This window comes from Rhinatrema bivittatum, chromosome 15 (genome assembly GCF_901001135.1).
Source record: "Rhinatrema bivittatum chromosome 15, aRhiBiv1.1, whole genome shotgun sequence".
Taxonomy (NCBI): Eukaryota; Metazoa; Chordata; class Amphibia; order Gymnophiona; family Rhinatrematidae; genus Rhinatrema; species Rhinatrema bivittatum.
Window position 1 is genome coordinate 1,002,944 of NC_042629.1, and position 19,822 is coordinate 1,022,765.

The 19,822-nt window shown below is 48.5% G+C and overlaps 1 protein-coding gene across 2 annotated transcripts in view; it reads right to left on the minus strand.

The window, feature by feature from the left end:
- Nucleotides 1-19,822, minus strand: part of CCT8 (chaperonin containing TCP1 subunit 8) — a 423,988-nt gene that overhangs the window by 102,686 nt on the left and 301,480 nt on the right. For both annotated transcript variants that reach the window (XM_029578294.1, XM_029578293.1), the window contains exon 11: nucleotides 2,593-2,708. In XM_029578294.1, coding sequence (XP_029434154.1) covers nucleotides 2,593-2,708 — 116 coding nt within the window. The remainder of the gene's footprint in view (nucleotides 1-2,592; nucleotides 2,709-19,822) is intronic.

Genomic DNA, 19,822 nt, shown 5'->3' on the forward strand with positions numbered 1-19,822 from the left:
ATCCAGGTAGTACCCCTCTTGAATAATGGCTAGGACCCACTTGTCCGAAGTTATCTCGACCCATCTGTGGTAGAATAGGGTTTAGTCTGCCCCCTATGGCTTCTTCCCTTGGACGGGTCGGCTGAATCTCATTGTGGGGTGCAGCTGGGGCCTGGAACTGAGCTGGTTCCTCTCTTGTTGTGCTTGTTCCGAAAGGACTGGTTCCTGCCCTTAGGGCGGGGCGCTTGATAGTTGCTTTGTATGGATTGAAGCGCTGTGAGCCTCTGCCCCTGGAGGACCGGGGCAAGGGTCGCTGGTTTCTCTTATTCCTGTCCTCCAGTAGGCGCGGCAATGGGGACTCACCCCATTTGTTGGCCAGTTTCTCTAGTTCGCTGCCGAACAGGAGGGATCCCTTGAAGGGCATCCTTGTGAGATGTGTTTTGGAGGATGCGTCGGCCGACCAGCTTCGGAGCCAGAGTTGTCTTCTGGCAGCCACAGCTGATGACACTCCTCTGGCCGCTGTGCGCACCAGATCGGAAGTAGTGTCCGCAAGGAATGATACTGCTGGTTTCATGGCTTCCCCAGGTGTGTTGCTCCTGGTCTGAGAGAGGCAGGCATGTGTCACTACGGTGCAGCAGGCCGCTATTTGTAGGGACATAGCGGCGACATCAAAGGACTGTTTAAGGATGGATTCCAGACGCCGGTCATGAGCATCTTTGAGCACTGCTCCTCTCTCCACTGGGATAGTAGTGTGCTTCGAGACCACGCAGACCATGCATTCACTTTTGGGCATGTCAGAAGGTCTTTGACCGCTGGGTCCAGGGGGTACATGGCTGCCATAGCTCATCCCCCTTTGAATGTGGACTCTGGAGCACTCCATTCCAAGTCGATCAGCCGCTGGACGGCTTGTAACAGAGAAATGGCGGGAGGTCTGGCAGAAGCCCTCTAGCAGGGGATTAGTCTTAGGCTCCCCCGAAGCACTTGCGCCCGGGATAGCGAGCTCCTTCAGGCTGTGGGTGCCAGGTCAGGGAGCTCGTCCTTGGTGAAGAAGCGCCTCATGGTTCGGTGAGGCTCTGTCCCGGGGGAGTTCCCTCTCTTCTAGGGGCTCTGTTTCCTCTTCAGAGTTGTCAGTGTCCCCATAGGTGGGGCTGTGGCTGTTTTGCCAGAGACTCAGTCTGCATGTGGACAAAGGTGTGTAGCCCTTTGAAGAATTCCACCCATGAGATAGACGCTGGGTCCAAGCTAAGGGGTGTTGAGTCCCTGGGGGTCCCGGTCTGAGGGGGTGTCCTACTGGGATTTGCTAGGTCCGGGGTACTCACTGAGGAGCTAGATCTTGGCCCTTGGTGGCATTGGCCCTGGACTGGATCTCCCAGGGCCTCTTCGCACTGAGCACACAGGGCATTGGCATCTTCACTTTGTGCTGCTCTGATATGGCATACTGGGCAGAGGCCTTGAGCCTTGATCTCCGTTTCCGGTGGTGCCATGGCTATAGGCGCTTAAACGCTTATGCGCTCCGAGTCTAAGATGTGCGTGCGGGTTGTGTGCGTAGTTGTGCGCCCAAGTCGCAGGTATGCGCTCAGCCTGGTAGGCACGCGATGCACATATATCTTATGCGCACAAGTACTTTATGCGCCTAGCTAGCCTTGTGCGCCCGGATCAAGATGGCGGACAGGGCGGCGAATAGGGCCAAGATGGCGACGGCGACCACGTGGGCAAAATGGTGATCACCTTGGAGGGTCTCCACATGGGAAGACCCTTTGAACTAGCCGAGGCCTGGCCCTGGTAGGGTGGATCAACCCGGCGGCACTGGTCCCGGCCAGCGACCTGTGCGACTCCTCAAACCTTGGAGACCAGAGTCTATGCTGAAGATTTCTACCTTACCTTGTCTTCGGCACTGTCCGTTTTCATTCCGGGCGGTCTCCAGCTGCAGGAGGAGAGGGCAAATACCTTCACCACAGCGTTCGAGGTTGCACCCGCTGCCTCTCAGCCGCGCCCAAGATCGGGGGGGGGGGCTAGGTCCTCGCTGCGAATCGGCCGCCGGACCGAGGCTTACCTCGGAGGGACCACGGAAATCACCTCGGGAATTCTCAACTGGGGGAGGGACCCGAGGATATCACCGCAGGAGAGCGGGGCTCGTCTTCCAAGTAGGTTTTCTTCCGAATTTGGGTTTTCTCCGTTGAATTTGTTCTAACGCTGTGAGATCTGATCCGTCTCCAACTGCTATCAGGAGTACACTATACCCATTGGTCCTGAGTCCATCTGCTACACGCTAGAAAAGTGAAAATTATTAAAGAAAAAAATTATCCTGATCTGGTTTCCATGATCCAGGAAAAATGTTTATTATCTGGAAGTTAAGCACTTTGTATATGTTATCACCCAGCACCTCATTCTTAATGTACAATCTGTTCATGTGCAGGCACAACCAATCAGTATTGCTTTCTTGTTTGCAGCAATTCTGGCAGCTGCTGTTTGTACAGCCAATTTCTTTAATATTTGGGGGGGGGGGGGGGGGAGGGTTTGACAGTACTCATCTTGCTTTTTTCACTACAGACTTCTATTCACTCAGATCTTGCAAAATGTGCATGTCTATAAAATTACTGAAATTATACTCACTCTTGTGAGAACTTTAAATGTATTAACACCATCATCCACTGCCCTTTCAACATCATCCATGAGGTTATCGGTAGATCCACGGACTACTATAGTGGAAATGATAGAGTCTTCCTTCTCTGAAAGATTAAAAGGTGAAATTACTTCTTACCTGATAATTTCCTTGCCTTGATGTAGAGCAAGCCAGTCTACACCAGTGGTTTTGTGCATTCCAACCAGCAGGTGGCAACGGAGAATGACTCGCTGAAGTCCCTCTCATATAGACATCAGGCAGCAAGTATTTTTCTTCAAAAGCCAAGTGTAGACACTAAACCACCTAAACCTTATTACATCCTTCAATAATCACTATTCAAAATAGAACATTCTTCCATTAAATTGAGAAACTTAGAATGTCGTTGGTGGAAAAACCCTATTCCTGAATGCAAACAGGCCTACTATATCTACCTGCAAAAATATAACAAAGAAATTGACCACGCCAAGAAAAACTTCTAAAGCCTTACAGATTCAAGCCTCAAATGGTAACCCTCACACCTTATTTAGTATAGTAAAATCAATTACTACCATACGTCAAGATGCTTTTACTCTCTCCTCCCCAGATTTCTGTACTAAGATCGCCCACCACTTCAAAGAAAAAAATTGAAAAGATTTCATCCGAATTAGCAACCCTGCCAATCCCCCTTCTTAAACTTCCACCTGCTATTTGCTCTCTCTCTGATTTTAGCCCTACTGAACCTGATACAATTGCTCAGATTTTATCTAAATCCAAACCCTCAAATAGTCCTTTTAATCCATGTCCAGGAACCATACTAAAAGACATCCAAGAACAAGTTTCCCCCCATCTATCAGACAGTCAACTTATCACTCTCCTCTGGCACCTTCCCAGACACATTGAAACAAACCTCCATACTACCCATACCAAAAAAGAAAAATGTCGACCCACTGGACATTACCAATTACCACCCTATTGCCTCACTACCATCACTAGCAAAAATAATTGAGTCTGTTGTACTCTGAGTACATTACTGATAATAACCTACTACACCTGCATCAGCATGGCTTTAGAATCCTTGCTCCCATCTTCTGTTGGCTATCTTTAGAGGATTTGACTCCAATACTGACTATATAATAGTCTTCCTAGATATCTCTGCAGCATTCGACACACTAAATCACGACATACTATTCTCCATACTACAATGGTTTAAATCATTTCTTGCCAATCGCCCTAAAAAAAAAAATCACATATGGTAACTAATTCTGATTGGTATTTCACACACACAGGTGTCCCTCAAGTTTCTTCACTCTAAGCCATTCTCTTCAATATTTATCTACTCCCCCCTTCTTGCTGGTCTTAACCTAGAATTTAAAAAACTTACACAGACAATATCCAGTTTATCATTCCCTATATGTTGGCTCCTGGACGAAAACCTTATCACTGATACAGCTATATTTAAAGACCATAAATACCTGGCTCTCTCATAATAGTCTAAAATTGAACATAGAAAAAACAGAACTATTTCTATCCACTATTCCTGAGTCAACTCGCTGCCCACCAGCAAACTTTATCTTTTATGGCCATACTATTCCGATTACAAACTGTGCCCGAAATCTAGAAGTACTATTAGACTCCAGATTATCTATGACTTCTAACATTTCCGCATTAGTTAAAAAATCTAATTTCAAATTACAACTATTCAAAAAACTAAAGCCTTTTCTTTTTCCATCTTATTTTTGCTTAGTTGTGCAAGCGCTTATTCTATCAGGTTTAGATTATTGCAACCCCCTTTATACTTAGGTCTTCCAGCAACCACCATTTACCAGCTTCAACTCATTCAAAACTCTGCCACTTGTTTAATTTCCAATACCCCATACACAGCCCGATCCAGTAAAGTCCGTGGGAGAGCGGACGAACGCCCGCTCTCCCGGCGCGCGCACCGGCCCCTCGCCGGTGCGAGCGATCCAGTATTTAAATGAGGCGACGCGGTGCAAACGAGGAAAAGGAGGCGCTAGGGACACTAGCGCGTCCCTAGCGCCTCCTTTTGGCCTGGAGCGGCAGCTGTCAGCGGGTTTGACAGCCGACGCTCAATTTTGCCGGTGTCGGTTCTCGAGCCCGCTGACAGCCACGGGCTCGGAAACCGGACGCCGGCAAAATTGAGCGTCCGGTTTTCGGCCCGACAGCCGCGGGCCGAATTCAAAATTTATTATTATTATTATTATTTTTTTTTTTTACTTTTTTTTACTTTTGGGGACCTCCGACTTAATATCGCTATGATATTAAGTCGGAGGGTGCACAGAAAAGCAGTTTTTACTGCTTTTCTGTGCACTTCCCTGGCGCCGGAAGAAATTAGCGCCAACCTTTGGGCGGCGCTAATTTCTTAGAGTAAAATGTGCGGCTTGGCTGCACATTTTACTTACTGGATCGCTCGGGCATACCTAATAGGGCCCTCAACATGCATTTGCATGTTGAGGGCCCTATTAGGTGCCGCGGGTGGGCCGCGTGTTTTCCTCCCCTTACTGAATAAGGGGTAAGGGAAAACACGCGTCCAGAGCAGGGTGACAGTGCGCTCCGACGGAGCACACTTTACTGTATCGACCTGACAGAGAGCACATTACCCTGGTCCTTTGATCCCTCCATTGGCTTCCTATTCACTATCGCATCCATTTCAAGGTACTATCTATTATTCATACAATCTACAACCTCATAACCACCGGTTATGTCCCATTTAAGACTGTATCGGCCACCTTGTCAACTAAGATCCATGGACAAATGCATGTTAGAGGTCCCAACAATAAAAACAGCGAGACAGCAAAATGTTGCTTACCCGTAGCAGGTGTTCTCACAGGTCAGCAGGATGTTAGTCTTCACATATGGGTGACATCACAGGATGGAGCCCAATCACGGAACACTTTTGTCAAAGTTTCTAGAACTTTGGCACCTACTGGGCATGCCCAGCAATGCACTGACCCTGCACCCTTCAGTCTTGTTTGAAAGCTAAACTAAGTGCCAAAAATAAAAATAAGAAAACGTAACGAACCCAACACCGCGGGGTGGTGGGCGGTTTTCGTGAGGCCTAACATCCTGCTGACCTGTGAACACCTGTTACAGTTAAGCAACATTTTGCTTTCTCATAGGTCAAGCAGGATGGTAGTCCTCACATATAGGTGAGTAGCGAGCTGAGGATGTCCGAATATGCACCAAATGTACCCAAAGACATGCAACAGGCACAACAACTGGGGTGGAATTTGGTAGAGGGCATCCTGAACCCTAACAGGCAGGCGGAAGGGTGTTGGTACATCAAGTTGCAAAAAGGTTGCGCAAGACAGATTGGCCAAAGATGGAATCTTTTCTTCCAGCCTTGTCTAGACAATGTGCTGTAAAGTTATGGAGAGAACTCCAGGTAGCAGCCCTACAAATATCAGGAAGCGGCACCGAGCGAAGGTGCGCTACAGAAGTTGCCATGGCCCTGACCGAGTGTGCTTTAACACGGTCCTGAAGTGGAATGCCTGCTTGCTGATAGCAAAAAGAAATGCAGTCCGCTTGCCAGGTGGAGAGAGTCTGCTTATCCACAGGTTGACCCAATCTGATGGAAGCAAAGGAAACAAACAATTGAGTACTTTGCCTGTGGGCAGCTGTATGGTCCAGGTAGAATGCTAGAGCCTGTTTACAGTCGAGGGTACGCAGAGCCTGCTCCCCTGGATTGGAATGGGGCGTGGGAAAGAAGGTGGGTAGTATGATGGATTGGATTAATGTGAAACTCCTATACTACCTTAGGCAAGAACTTAGGGTGAGTGTGGAGTACCGCCCGGTCCTGCAGACGTTTAGTGTAAGGCGGATAGGTAACTAGGGCCTGTAACTCACTAACTCTGCGAGCAGATGTTATTGCCAACAGGAATAACACTTTCCATGTGAGAAAGCGAAGATGACAGGATTGGAGAGGCTTGAAAGGTGGTTTTATGAGCCGACCCAAAACCAGATTGAGGTCCCAAGAAGGGGCCTGGAGGACGCAGTGGAGGCTTGACGTAGCCTGCCTAACTTCATAATTGGCAACAAGATAAATTATTAAATTGGTATTTCCTTAGGTGTTAATCAAATTTACCAAAATGAGGACTATCCAATGTGATTATTGTGGAGCCTTTATTCTGAGGGAAAGCATCTGGAAACTTAGAGCTTGCCCCATTTGTGCAGAACTCTCTTCCTTGAAAAAGAAGCTGGCTGAAGTTGAAGCTGAATTAGCTTCAATAAAGAGAATTTCACCCACATTACATTACTCAGGAATTAATTCCCCATTACCACAGAAAAACCAGGAGTCAAGAAAAAAGAGATACAGTGGGCTCAGGTAGGATAAAACATGTGACCCACAGACACCGGTTCTTGACAGCTGGGCAGCCCACAAGTATACCCCCCCCCCCCCCCACACACTCACACAGGACATTAAGGAATTCAGTAAAAACAAGGATTACAGTGGGCTCTGGTAGAATTAGACCTGTGATGTGGAGACAAACACTGTATCAAGTGCAACAAGTACAAAAAGCCTTCTCTATATTAAACACTGAAGATGTTCTTGAGAAAAAGATTGAAGTGTTACCTGAAAAGAGAGAAGAAACCCAATGCATACAGAAATTCCAGATCAGTAACCAAAGGAAAAAGCTCATTGTGATGGATGACTCATCAGTAGCCAATTGCAAAGGGAAAGAGTGAAGTGAATAACAAAACTTAACTAAAGTCTCAAAAGGAGTCCAGGAAAAGCAGTAACCTTAATGAGAAAAGCTGGAAAGCTATGACCACAAATGCTTGTAGTTTGGACAATAAAATCCCAGATCTGCAAGCCTTAATGGAGGCGGCGGACTTGGACGTTGTTGCTATCACAGAGACGTGGTTCACGGAATCTCATGATTGGGATACAGCAATACCAGGCTATAGCTTGTTAAGGAAGGACAGAATGGATAGGAAAGGGGGAGGTGTGGCTCTTTATGTCAGAAACAATATCCAAGCATCTAAGCTGCAAGGAAGATGGGGCAATGAAGAAGCACTATGGGCCGAACTAAAAAAAGATGAGGCATCCATTTATATTGGAGTGGTTTCCAGGCCTCCAAACCAAAAGGAAGAGCATGACAGAGATCTGATTGAAGACATCCAAAAGATGGGAAAGAGAGGAGAAGTGGTGATCATTGAGGACTTTAATCTGCCGGATGTAGACTGGAGAATCCCTTCTGCAGAATCTAACAATATTAGAGAAATAGTGGATGCCCTGGAAGGGGCTTTGTTCAAACAAATGGTAATGGAACCCACAAAAGAGGGAGCTATACTCGATTTAGTGCTCACAAATGGAGATAATGTCTCTGATGTCCAGGTGGGCGCCCACTTCAGCACCAGTGATCAAATAGTATGGTTTCATATGACACAGGATACGTAGAAGAAGCACGTAGACCCGGGTTTTGCAGTTCTAAAACAAGGACTTTGATGAAATGGGGAAGTACCTGGAGGAAGAACTAAAAGGTTGGGAGAACGAGAAAGATGTGGATCAACAGAGGACCAATCTAAAAGGAGCAATCAAGGCAACTAATCTATGTCAGAAAAGTAAAGACAAGCAAAATGAAAATGAATCCTATCTTGCTCTCAAAGGAGGTAGCTGACAAAATAAAAGCTAAAAGAACAGCATTCAAGAAATATAAAGGATCCCAAAGGGAGGAGCACAAAGAAGAATATATGGTACAACAGAGACGAAGAAAGCAATCAAGACATCAAAAAGTCAAGCGGAAGAAAGGATTGCCAAAGAGATAGAGAGGTGACAAAACATTTTTCAGATACATCAGAGAAAGGAGAAAAGTTCAAAGTGGTATATAGTGAAATTGAAAGGTGAAAAGGATCAATGTGTAGAGAGAGACGAAGAAATGGCAGAAATATTAAACAAACACTTCAGTTCGGTGTTCACTAAAGAGGACCCAGGAGAAGGACCATCGCTAGTTAGCAACAAACTGGAGGGGATTGGAGTAGATGTAACTCCGTTTACAGTGGAGAATGTGTGGGAAGAGCTGGGGAAACCGAAAGTAGACAAAGCCATGGGGCCCGAATAGGTTCATCCCAGGACTCAGAGAGCTCAGAGACGTGCTGGCGGGACCGCTGTGTGATCTGTTCAATAGATCCCTAGAAACAGAAGTGGTGCCGAGTGATTGGAGAAGAGCGGTGGTGGTCCCGCTTCACAAGAGCGGGAGCAAAGAGGAGGCTGGTAACTATAGGCCGGTTAGCCTCACCTCGGTAGTGGGAAAAATGATGGAGACGCTGCTGAAAGAGAGAATAGTGAACTATCTACAGTCGGGAGAATTTCTGGACCAGAGGCAGCATGGATTCACCAGGGGAAGATCCTGTCAGACAAATCTGATTGACTTTTTCAACTGGGTGACTAGGGAGTTGGATCAAAGAAGAGCGCTCGACGTCATCTACTTGGATTTCAGCAAGGCTTTTGATACGGTCCCGCACAGGAGGCTGGTGAATAAAATGAGAAGCTTAGGAGTGAGTGCCGAGGTGGTGGCCTGGATTGCAAACTGGTTGACGGACAGAAGACAATGTGTGATGATAAATGGAAATTACTCTGAAGAGAGAGCAGTGTTAAGCGGAGTGCCGAAAGGATCGGTGTTGGGACTGGTCCTGTTCAATATCTATGTGAGCGACATAGCGGATGGGATAGGAGGTAAGGTTTGTCTGTTTGCGGATGACACTAAGATCTGCAACAGAGTGGACACGCTGGAAGGAGTGGAGAGAATGAGATGGGATTTAAAGAAGCTGGAAGAGTATTCGAAGATATGGCAGCTGAGATTCAATGCCAAGAAGTGCAGAGTCATGTATATGGGGTGTGGAAATCCGGAAGAACTGTATTCGATGGGGAGTGAAGGGCTGATGTGCACAGAGCAGGAGAGAGACCTTGGGGTGATAGTGTCTAATGATCTGAAGTCGGCGAAACAATGTGACAAGGCGATAGCTAAAGCCAGAAGAATGGTGGGCTGCATAGAGAGAGGAATATCGAGTAAGAAAAGGGAAGTGATGATCCTCTTGAACAGGTCCTTGGTGAGCCCTCACCTGGAGTACTGTGCTCAGTTCTGGAGACCGTACCTACGAAGAGACAGAGACAGGATGGAGGCGGTCCAGAGAAGGGAGACCAAAAAGGTGGATGGTCTTCATCGAATGACTTACGAGGAGAGATTGAAGAATCTAAATATGTATACCCTGGAGGAAAGGAGGAGCCGAGGTGATATGATACAGACGTTCAGATACTTGAAAGGTTTTAATGATCCAAAGATAACGACAAACCTTTTCCGTTGGAAAAAAAATCAGCAGAACCAGGGGTTACGATTTAAAACTCCAGGGAGGAAGACTCAGAACCAATGTCAGGAAGTATTTCTTCACGGAGAGGGTGGTGGATGCCTGGAATGACCTTCTGAAGGAAGTGGTGAAGACCAAAACTGTAAAGGACTTCAAAGAGGCGTGGGATAAACACTGTGAATCCATAAAGTCTAAAGGATGTGAATGAAGAGTGGGGTGGCTCACGGGAACGATGGCTACTACCTGGTGATAATACGCTTATTCAATAAACATACACACGGTTAATGCGACTCCAACATTGCTCTAAGCTTCAGCGGCAATGAGAAATGTTGAAAAAAGGATTTGCATTCACAAAAAAGCGGGGAGTAGCTTGCTTGTTACGGCGGTTACTACCCCAAACCAAATAAGCCTGATACTTCACTTTCAATTTATTTAACAACTTTTCCATACAGACATTAAAATACACATCATATCAGTTTACACTGTAACAAAAAAGTGGAAAATACAAAGAACAGGGGAGGGGGAGGCGGACAACCGATAGAAAAGAAGTAAGATGCTCAGTAACAAAGAGCCTGACAAACTAAAATTAAGGAGTGAACGCAAAGATGTGCAACATGGTATACAAATATACAAATATGACAGTTACTTGTTTTACTCGAGTACATAGGGTTTACTACTAGGAACAATGCTAGGAACATATCCAGCATAGCGCTCTGCTTCAATGGCAGGGGAGAAAGTCTGACACTTCATGCATATCCAGCATAGCTCTCTGCTTCAACGGCAGGGGGGAATGAAGAAAGGTGGATCTATATTCAGGCAACAACCAATAAGGACTGAATTACATAGTCTGGATAAACAGATAAGCATGGGTGTAGCTTGCTTACTGCGGTGGTTAATACCCCTAATTAAGCTATTTCACTTAGATGCAGTTCCAACACTGCTCTCTACATTAATGGTGGGGGTGGAAGGGAAATAGAATAAAAAAGGTTACTAAGAGCCAAGAGAAACAGATAAATATGTGAGAAAAAAAAAAGTGCGAAAGCTTGATGGGCAGACTTGATGGGCCGTTTGGTCTTCTTCTGCTGTCATTTCTATGTTTCTATATGTTTCATTTCATTACTATAAGGTGAAGCAAGCCTGTCAGAAAACGTGTTATGAGGGGTTGTACCGAAATAGGAACGTCCCTGATACCTTTATGGAAGGCAGCCACTGCACTGACATGCATTCCGATGGAGGAAGTTTTTAGACCTGATTCTGACAAGTGCCAGAGATAGTCTAGAAACTTCGTGGTGGAACAGGTAAAGGGATCAAGGGACTGAGAAGAACACCATGACTTAAACCTGTTCCATTTGTAAAGATAAGATTTTCTTGTGGAAGGCTTCTTTGAAGCAATCAGTACACGGGAAACTGGCTCCGAAACGTTGAGAGGCTGCAGGATTAACCTTTCAACATCCAGGCCGTCAGGGATAAGGCCTGAAGATTGGGGTAGCGTGGGCACCCGTTGTTCTGCGTGATCAGAAGCAGGTCCTTCCCCAGGGGAAAGTGCCTGCGAATGGAGAGGTCCTGAAGAATCGGAAACCACACTTGACGTGGCCAGTGAGGTGCTATCAGGATCTTGCTTCCCCTGTCCTGATGTAGCTTCACGAGAGTCTACGAGAAAAGTGGAAGTGGAGGGAATGCATAGAGGAGACCGGTGGCCCATGAGAGGGAGAACGCATCTCTGGGCTGTGAGTGTTGGCTGCGAGTGAGAAAGCAATAGTTCTCTACTTTGCGGTTTTGAGGTGACGCAAAGAGGTCTATGTGAGGGTAACCCCAATGTTGGAATATCGAGACCGATACTGTGGGGTTGAGAGACCACTCGTGTGGTCGAAAGGTGCGACTCAGCTTGTCTGCCAACACATTGTCCACTCCCGGCAAGTAAGTGACCCCTGAAGTACATCGAGTGGGCCTCAACCCATATATGTGCAGCCTCCTGACATGGGAGGCGGGAGCCTGCTCCTCCTTGTTTGTTAATGTACCACATGGCCACCTGTGTGTCTGTTTGAATCAGGATGACCTGGTTGGAGAGGCGATCCTGAAATACTCAGAGCATATCTGATTGCTCGTAGCTCCAGAAATTGATCCAGTGTTTGGCTTCCTCTGGAGACCAAGACCCTTGAGTTTGTAAATTGGCAACGTGTGCTCCCCAACGGAATGTGGAGGCATTTTTGTAAGGGTTATTTGAGGGTCGTGGAGCTTGAAAATGCAGGTCTTGAAGGTATATTGGCCTGATTCCATCCCAAGCCAGAGATAGACTAAGTGGGTTGGTTATGTGGACAACAGCTGATAGTGGTTGAGATGACTGAATCCACTGTGACCTTATAGTCCACTGTAGGATCCTCATGGCGAGACAAGCCATGGGAGTGACATGTACTGAGGAACGCCATGTGTCCTAGCAAGACCAGAACGTGACATGCAGTGGAGCGCTGTCGAGACTGCAGCTGATGGGCGAGAGAGGAGATGAGAGCTCGTTCTCGAGGAAGAAATGCCTTTGCCTTGAGGGTGTCCAAGTCTGCTCCTATAAATGACAGGGCTTGCGATGGGACCAAGATGGACTTTGGATAATTGATAAGAAACCCCAAGAGATCAGGGTGTGCAAGGTGAGACGTAGGGACGTCAAAAGAGCTTGCTGTGTGGGAGGCTCTGATCACCAATCATTGAGATAGAGGGTAGACGTTGACACCTTAGTTCTGAGGAACACGCTACTACAACGAAGCACGTGGTGAAGACTGTGGAGCAGAGGCTAGGCCGAATGATAGTACTCGATATTGGTAGTGCTTTGGGCGTATGAGAAATTGCAGAAATCTGCGATGAGACGGAGTTATTGCAATGTGTGTGTAAGCGTCCTGGAGGTCTAGAGAGCAGAGCCAGTCTCCCCTTTGTAGAAGGGGGAGGAGGAAACCCAAGGTCACCATCTTGAACTTTTCTCTTTGGAGGAACTTAAGGCCCGAAGATCTAGTATTGGGCATACGCCACCTGACGTTTTTGGGATTAGAAAATACCGAGAGTAGAGTCCAAGGCCCTGTTGGGAGTAGGGCACTGGTTCTATCGCTCTGGACTGGAGGGGGGGAAATCTCCTCTGTTCCAGGAGCGGTGAATGGTCTGATGTTCCCCATGTCAGTCGAGGTGGGGAGTCCGGTGGAACGGCAAGAAAGTTGAGATGATAACCTTGAGTTATTATGGTGAGCACCCACTGGTTTGTGGTGACTGAGTGCCAGATGTGGCTGAAGTGGCACAATCGGCCTCCCATTGGTACATGCTTTAGTGGAGTCTGAATTTTGCTCTCTAGGAAAAAGTTAAAAACCAGATGCTGGACCTGGTTGAGGAATTGTTTGCGGTTTTTGCCTGTGAGGTTGCCTGGACTGGCCTTTCTGATAAGGCTTAGTAGAGCGACCATTGGATGGAGGAGGATAACATTTCCTTTGGCAGTAAAAGGATTTCTTGGGCTCCTTTCTGAATGTTTGCTTAGCAGGATATTCAGAAGGTAGTAAGGAGAGTTGGCGAAGAGTCTTATGGTGATCCTTCAGCTGTGCCACTGTCTTTTGTATTTGCTCACCAAAAAGATTATCTCCAGTGCAAAGCAAATCAGATAGTCTATCCTGGACCTCAGGCCGTAGGTTGGACGACTTTAGCCAGGCCCATCGCCTTGCAGAAATGGCTGTTGCTGAAACCCTGGAAGCGGTGTCAAAAACGTCATAGGCAGATCTTATCTCATGCTTGCCTGCTTCTAAACCCTTTTGAGCTAGGGCGTGCAATTGGTCTTCAGACTGTTGAGGTAGGGACTCAGTAAAGTCCTGTATTTGTTTAAAGAGGACCCTGTTGTACTGGGTCATATAAAGTTGATAAGAGGCGATGTGGGATATAAGCATAGCCCCTTGAAAGATGTGACGACCTATAGCATCCAGGAATTTTTGTTCCTTTCCTGGAGGATAGGAAGAATGAGGCTTGGATCTTCGGGTTCTCTTTTGGGCTGACTCAACAACCACTGAATGGTGGTCCAATTGGGACTTCTGGAAACCAGGAGTTGACTGGACTAGGTATGTAGTGTCAGCTTTCCGACTGACTGGTGCCACAGAACCAAGATGTTTCCAATTTCTTTTGAGAAAATCCAGGAGGACATTATGGATGGGAAGAGATGTTAGTTCTTTAGGAGCATCTAAAAATTGAAGAAGCTCCATCATCTGATGTCTATCATCTTGTTCTGTCTGAAGTTGAAAAGGAACCACTTCAGCCATTTCCTTCACAAATTAATGAAGGACAAGTCCTCTGGCTTTCAGCAGGAGAGGGTGGCGATGGCAAGTCATCGGTATCCTGGGATGAATCATCAGTCCAGGTATTGTAGGGATCATCTCCAGCACCCACAATGTCTTTGGAGGAACGAAAAATTGGTATACCTGAAGGTCCCGGGCGAGGCACCGAAGGCATCGATGGACAGGATGGTGGTACAGATGGAACAAAGATGCAATCAGTGAAACCGATGATCTAAGCATCAGAAGCACTCCCGATGGCAGAAGGAACGGTGTTTCTCCTTCGTCTGCCGATGAAAGGAATCTGAGAAGGCGGCACCGGGTCCATTGGAGTTGTCAGATCCCTCGGAGGAAAAGCAGCGATCAGCACTTCCATTCTCGTGAGTAATGGTGCTAGCACTACTGGATTGGGATCGGCTACCAGTTCAGGCATCGGTACTGGTATCGGCGATGGAACCTTGAAGCCTTGCATCGCTTTGCCGATGGCCTCCTGGAGCCCCGATGCCGGAGGCGGCGGCGTAGCCAGAGGGACCACCCGTTGGAGGAGGAATCGCGGCTCCCATCACCGGTCCCGGTCAAGGTTGCCTCGGTGACCCTGAACCAGATAGGTACGGTGCCTTTTCTGGACAGGCTTTTTCTTCGATGGCAGTTCAGATGATGACGATGTCGAGGCCTTGCCTGTGTCGACAGTCTGAGACCTGCGATCTCGATGCCGATGCTTTTCTTGATTGTCACCTCTGTCCTTTTCATGAGGGGGAACAGAGGGTGTCGATGGCCATGGTGTTGTCGATGCTGGTTGGACACCAGCCGGTGCTCGATGATGGTGTGACGTAGACTGTGTCTGTTCAGACGACGTCTATGCTATGGACGGCGCCGGGGTTTTTGACCGAAAGAGAAGTTCCATTTTCTCCATTCTAGCCTTGCGACCTTTAGGTGTCATAAGGGCACATTTGGTGCAAGTAAGGACATCATGCTCACTACCCAGACACATTACACATACCTGGTGAGGGTCAGTAATGGACATTGTGCGGGTGCAGTCCGGGCATCGACGAAACCCCGATGCCATGCCCTGTGAACAAATTTAGCCGCGGTGCGTGAAGGCCAAACTCGACGGGAATCGACCGGAATCAGGTAAAAAAAAAACAAAAAATAAAAACTTACCGGACCACCGCGGATGTAAAAATGAAAGCGGGGGACCCCTGTGGGGTAGAAAGTTGTATAGTAATTCCATGAGGAAAATTCCTGCCAGGAATCTCTGTGGAGCTCCTTAAACCGCATGGCTACTGCTGCACGGAAAAAAAGAAGACTGAAGGGGGACCCCCCGCTGGTTGCAGGGATAGTGCTATCCTGGGCATGCCCAGTAGGTGCCAGTCAAAGTTCTAGAAACTTTGACAAAAGTGTTCTGTGATTGGGCTCCATCCTGTGATATCACCCATATGTGAGGACTACCATCCTGCTTGACCTGTGAGAATATTCGCAGGCATGCCTTTTCAATTGCTGGTCCAATATTATGGAACTCCCTTCCAGACCAGATTAGTCTCATCCAAAGTTACAAAAATTTCAAAAAGGCTCTTAAAACTCATCTCTTCTCTATGGCATATGGCAAACTTGAAGGTTCTTAAATAAAATTTTTCTCTATTTATTTTATCATCTTTTATCTTAACTATTCTGACACTGAATTTTTGTTCATTTATGCTGTATTGTTGAGATTACTTACCTGATAATCTCCTTTTCCTTAGTGTAGACAGATGGACTCAGAACGAATGGGTATAGTATGCTCGTGCTAGCAGTTGGAGACGGATCTGACGTCAGCACGGGTGTATATATACCCCCACAGGAAGCGTAGCAACTTAGTAATCTTCCTTGCAAAAGCTGTTATGGATGTGTGTACTGACACTCAGTGAAAAGTGAAACAGGATTCCCCTGACCGATTGATAATAGCTGGAGACCGCCAGCATTCCCAACCGGAAGGCGTTAACACCTGGTAGAGTGTACGCTCTTATGGAAACAGATGACATGGCTTACCTTGAATCGGTGAAACCCATGTGCACAGGCAGCTGGGTGGGATGCTGAGTCCATCTGTCTACACTAAGGAAAAGGAGATTATCAGGTAAGTAATCTCAACATTTCCTGGCGTGTAGCCAAATGGACTCAGAACGAATGGGATGTACAAAAGCTTTACTCCCAGTCTGGGCGGGAGGCTGCCTGAGGACCATGTAGTACCGCCCTCGCAAATGCTGAGTCCTCCCTGGCCTGGACATCCAGACGGTAGAACCTGGAAAAGGTATGGAGGGAGGACCACGTCGCCGCTTTACAGATTTCTGCAGGCGACAGCATCCTGGATTCTGCCCAAGATGCCGCTTGTGCTCTGGTAGAATGAGCCTTGACCTGTAGAGGCGGAGACTTCCCAGCCTCTACGTAAGCTGCTCTGATAACTTCTTTAATCCAGCAGGCGATGATGGGCTGAGAGGCCGCTTCCCCTTGTCGTTTCCCGCTGTGCAGGACAAACAGATGGTCCATCCGTCGAACTTCTTGTGTCATTTCCAGATATCTGGGCAGCAATCTGCCTATGTCGAGATGGCGTAATAAACGCCCTTCTTCAGATTTCTTCAAACCCGCCGTGGTAGGCAAGGATATGGTTTGGTTAAGATGAAACTGTGAAACCACTTTAGGTAGAAAGGAGGGAACCGTCCGAAGATGGATAGCCTCAGGAGTGATTCTCAGAAAGGGATCACGGCAGGACAGTGCTTGTAGCTCTGAGATGCGGCGTGCTGAGCACGCCGCCAGCAAGAACACCATCTTCAAGGTTAGAGAACGGAGAGACAGGCCCCGAAGGGGTCTGAAGGTGGATCCCGCGAGGAAATCCAAAACAAGGTTGAGGTTCCATAAGGGCACAGGCCACTTCAGTGGCGGATGAATATGCTTGACTCCTTTCAGGAAACGAGAAACAACTGGGTGCTTGGCAATGGTCTTGCCATCCCTCCTGGGACCGTAGCAAGACAGCGTAGCCACCTGAACCTTGATGGAGCTGAGGGAGAGACCCTTCTGAAGTCCATCTCGCAGGAAATCCAACACAATAGGGATTGTGGTCGCATGTGGATTGGTGCCATGAGTGTCGCACCATGCTTCAAATACTCTCCAGATCCTTATGTAGGTGAGGGATGTGGAAAACTTGCGAGCTCGGAGGAGTGTATCTATCACGGGCTCCGAGTAACCTCTTTTCCTCAGTCTAGCCCTCTCAATGGCCAGACCGTAAGAGAGAATTGAACTGGATCCTCGTGAAGGATGGGACCTTCATGTAGAAGGTCCCGGAGAGGAGGCAGGGGAAGAGGCTCCACTGCCAGTAGTCTTCTCATGTCCGCGTACCAGGGTCTTCTTGGCCAGTCTGGTGCCACTAGAAGAACTAGGCCCTGGTGTTTCTGAATCTTGTGGATGATGGCGCCCAGCAGAGGCCACGGAGGAAAGACGTATAGCAGTGTCCCTGGAGGCCATGGCTGAACCAGGGCATCGATTCCGTGTGAGAACGGGTCGCGCTTGCGGCTGAAGTATCTGGGTACTTGAGCATTGGACTTGTCCGCCAGTAAATCCATGTCCGGAATCCCCCAGTGATCCACAATCATCTGGAAGGCTGTGGGTGACAGCTGCCACTCTCCCGGAATTTAGGCTCTCTCTGCTGAGGAAGTCTGCAGTGGTGTTGTCCTTCCCGGCAATGTGGACGGCGGAGATGTCCTGAAGATTCGCCTCTGCCCAAGCCATCAGTGGAGCGATCCTCCAGAGATACTTGAACGGCTTCTGGTTCCGCCCTGACCGGTTGATGTATGGCCACCCGTGGTGGCGTTGTCGGGACATCACTCTGACTGCTCTGTTCTTCAGTCGGTGAGCAAATCGAAGGCATGCCAATCGGACTTGCCCGGGCCTCTAGACAGTTGATGTTCCAACGCTGACTCTTCTCTGTTCCACCGCCCTTGTGCGGTAAGTCCTTCGCAGTGTGCACCCCAGCCGCTCAGGCTGGCATCTGTGGTGAGCAGCGTCCACGTGGTGGAGGACATCTTCGACCCCCTGCTCATGTGGTTGGACTGTCAACCACACCGTAACTGGGTCCGTACTCTGGCTGGCAGAGGAAGGTGCGTGGAATAGTTCCGTAGACGGGGGCTCCAGCAGAGAGCAGGGAGTGTTGTAAAGGTCTCATATGGGCCCTTCCCAAGGTACCACTTCCAGGGTGGATGCCATGAGACCGAGAACCTGCAGATAATCCCAAGCTATGGGCAGACTGGCTCCCATCAAATACTGGATCGCTGCTGAAGTTCAACTTTCTCTTGGCAGTGAGACTGACTGTGTCTGCCGGTTGTCGAACTGTACTCCAGGTATTCCAATGACTGGGAAGGCTGTAGGCACTCTTGCCTGAGGTTGATTACCCAGCCCAAGCTTTCCAGAAGGGTGATCACTCTGTCGGTTGTCCGATAGCTTCTCCTCTCGAGATTTCGCCCTGATCAGCCAGTCGTCCAGGTAGGGATGGCCAGAATTCCTTCCCGCCTGAGTGCCGCTGCTACCACTACGACCACCTTGGTGAAGGTCCGCGGTGACGTGGCCAGCCCGAAGGGCAGAGCCCAAAACTGGAGAAGTGGTGTCCTAGAACCTTGAAGCGTAGGTAGCGCTGATGATCCGGATGGATCGGGATATGCAGGTAGGCTTCTGACACGCTGATGCCGTGAGGAATTCTCCTGGCTGTACTGCGGTCTTGACGGAACGCAGAGTTTCCATGCGAAACCTCGGGACCCTTAAGTATCGATTGACTGACTGTGGTCCAGTACGGGCCGAAAGGTGCCCCCCTTTCTTGGGTACCATGAATAAATGGAATAGTGTCCAAATTCAACTTCCCAGGCAGGTACTGGGATGATGGCTTTCAGAGGACAGGAGCCTCGCCAGGGTAGCTTCCATCAATGCTGCCTTCTTGTGTGTGGGACAGGAAGATTCCACAAAACTTGTCCGGAGGGAGATGATGAAAGTCCAGATAATACCCCTCTCGGATGATGGCGAGGACCCACTGGTCCGACGTAATCTCGACCCATCTGGGGTAGAAGAGGGTTAACCTGCCCCCTATGGCTCCGTCCCCCAGATGGATCGCGGACTCTCATTGCGAGGCGCGGCCGGGACCGGAGCCTGGGCCTGCTCCCCTCTTGCGCTGCTTGGTCCGAAAGGACTGGTTCCTGGCCTGAGGGCGAGGTGCCTGGTAGCGACTCCTGTAGGGAATGAAGCGCTGAGAGCTTCTACCCCTGGAGGTCCTTGGAAAGGCGCACTGGTTCCTTCTGACCCGATCTTCCGGCAGTCGAGGTACTGGAGAAGCGCCCCATGTGCTGGCCAGTTTATCAAGGTCGCTGCCAAACAGGAAAGATCCCTTAAAGGGCAATCTGGTGAGGCGTGTCTTTGAAGGCGCATCGGCTGACCATTTCCGAATCCAGAGCTGCCTCCTGGCAGCCACAGAGAATGAGATCCCCTTGGCTGTTGTTCGGACTAGGTCTGATGCAGCATCCGTGAGGAACGAGAGAGCAGACCCCATGTCTGCTGCTGGAGCGTTGTTCCTGACCTGTGACAAACAGGCACGCGTCACCACTGTACAGCAAAGATAAAGCTG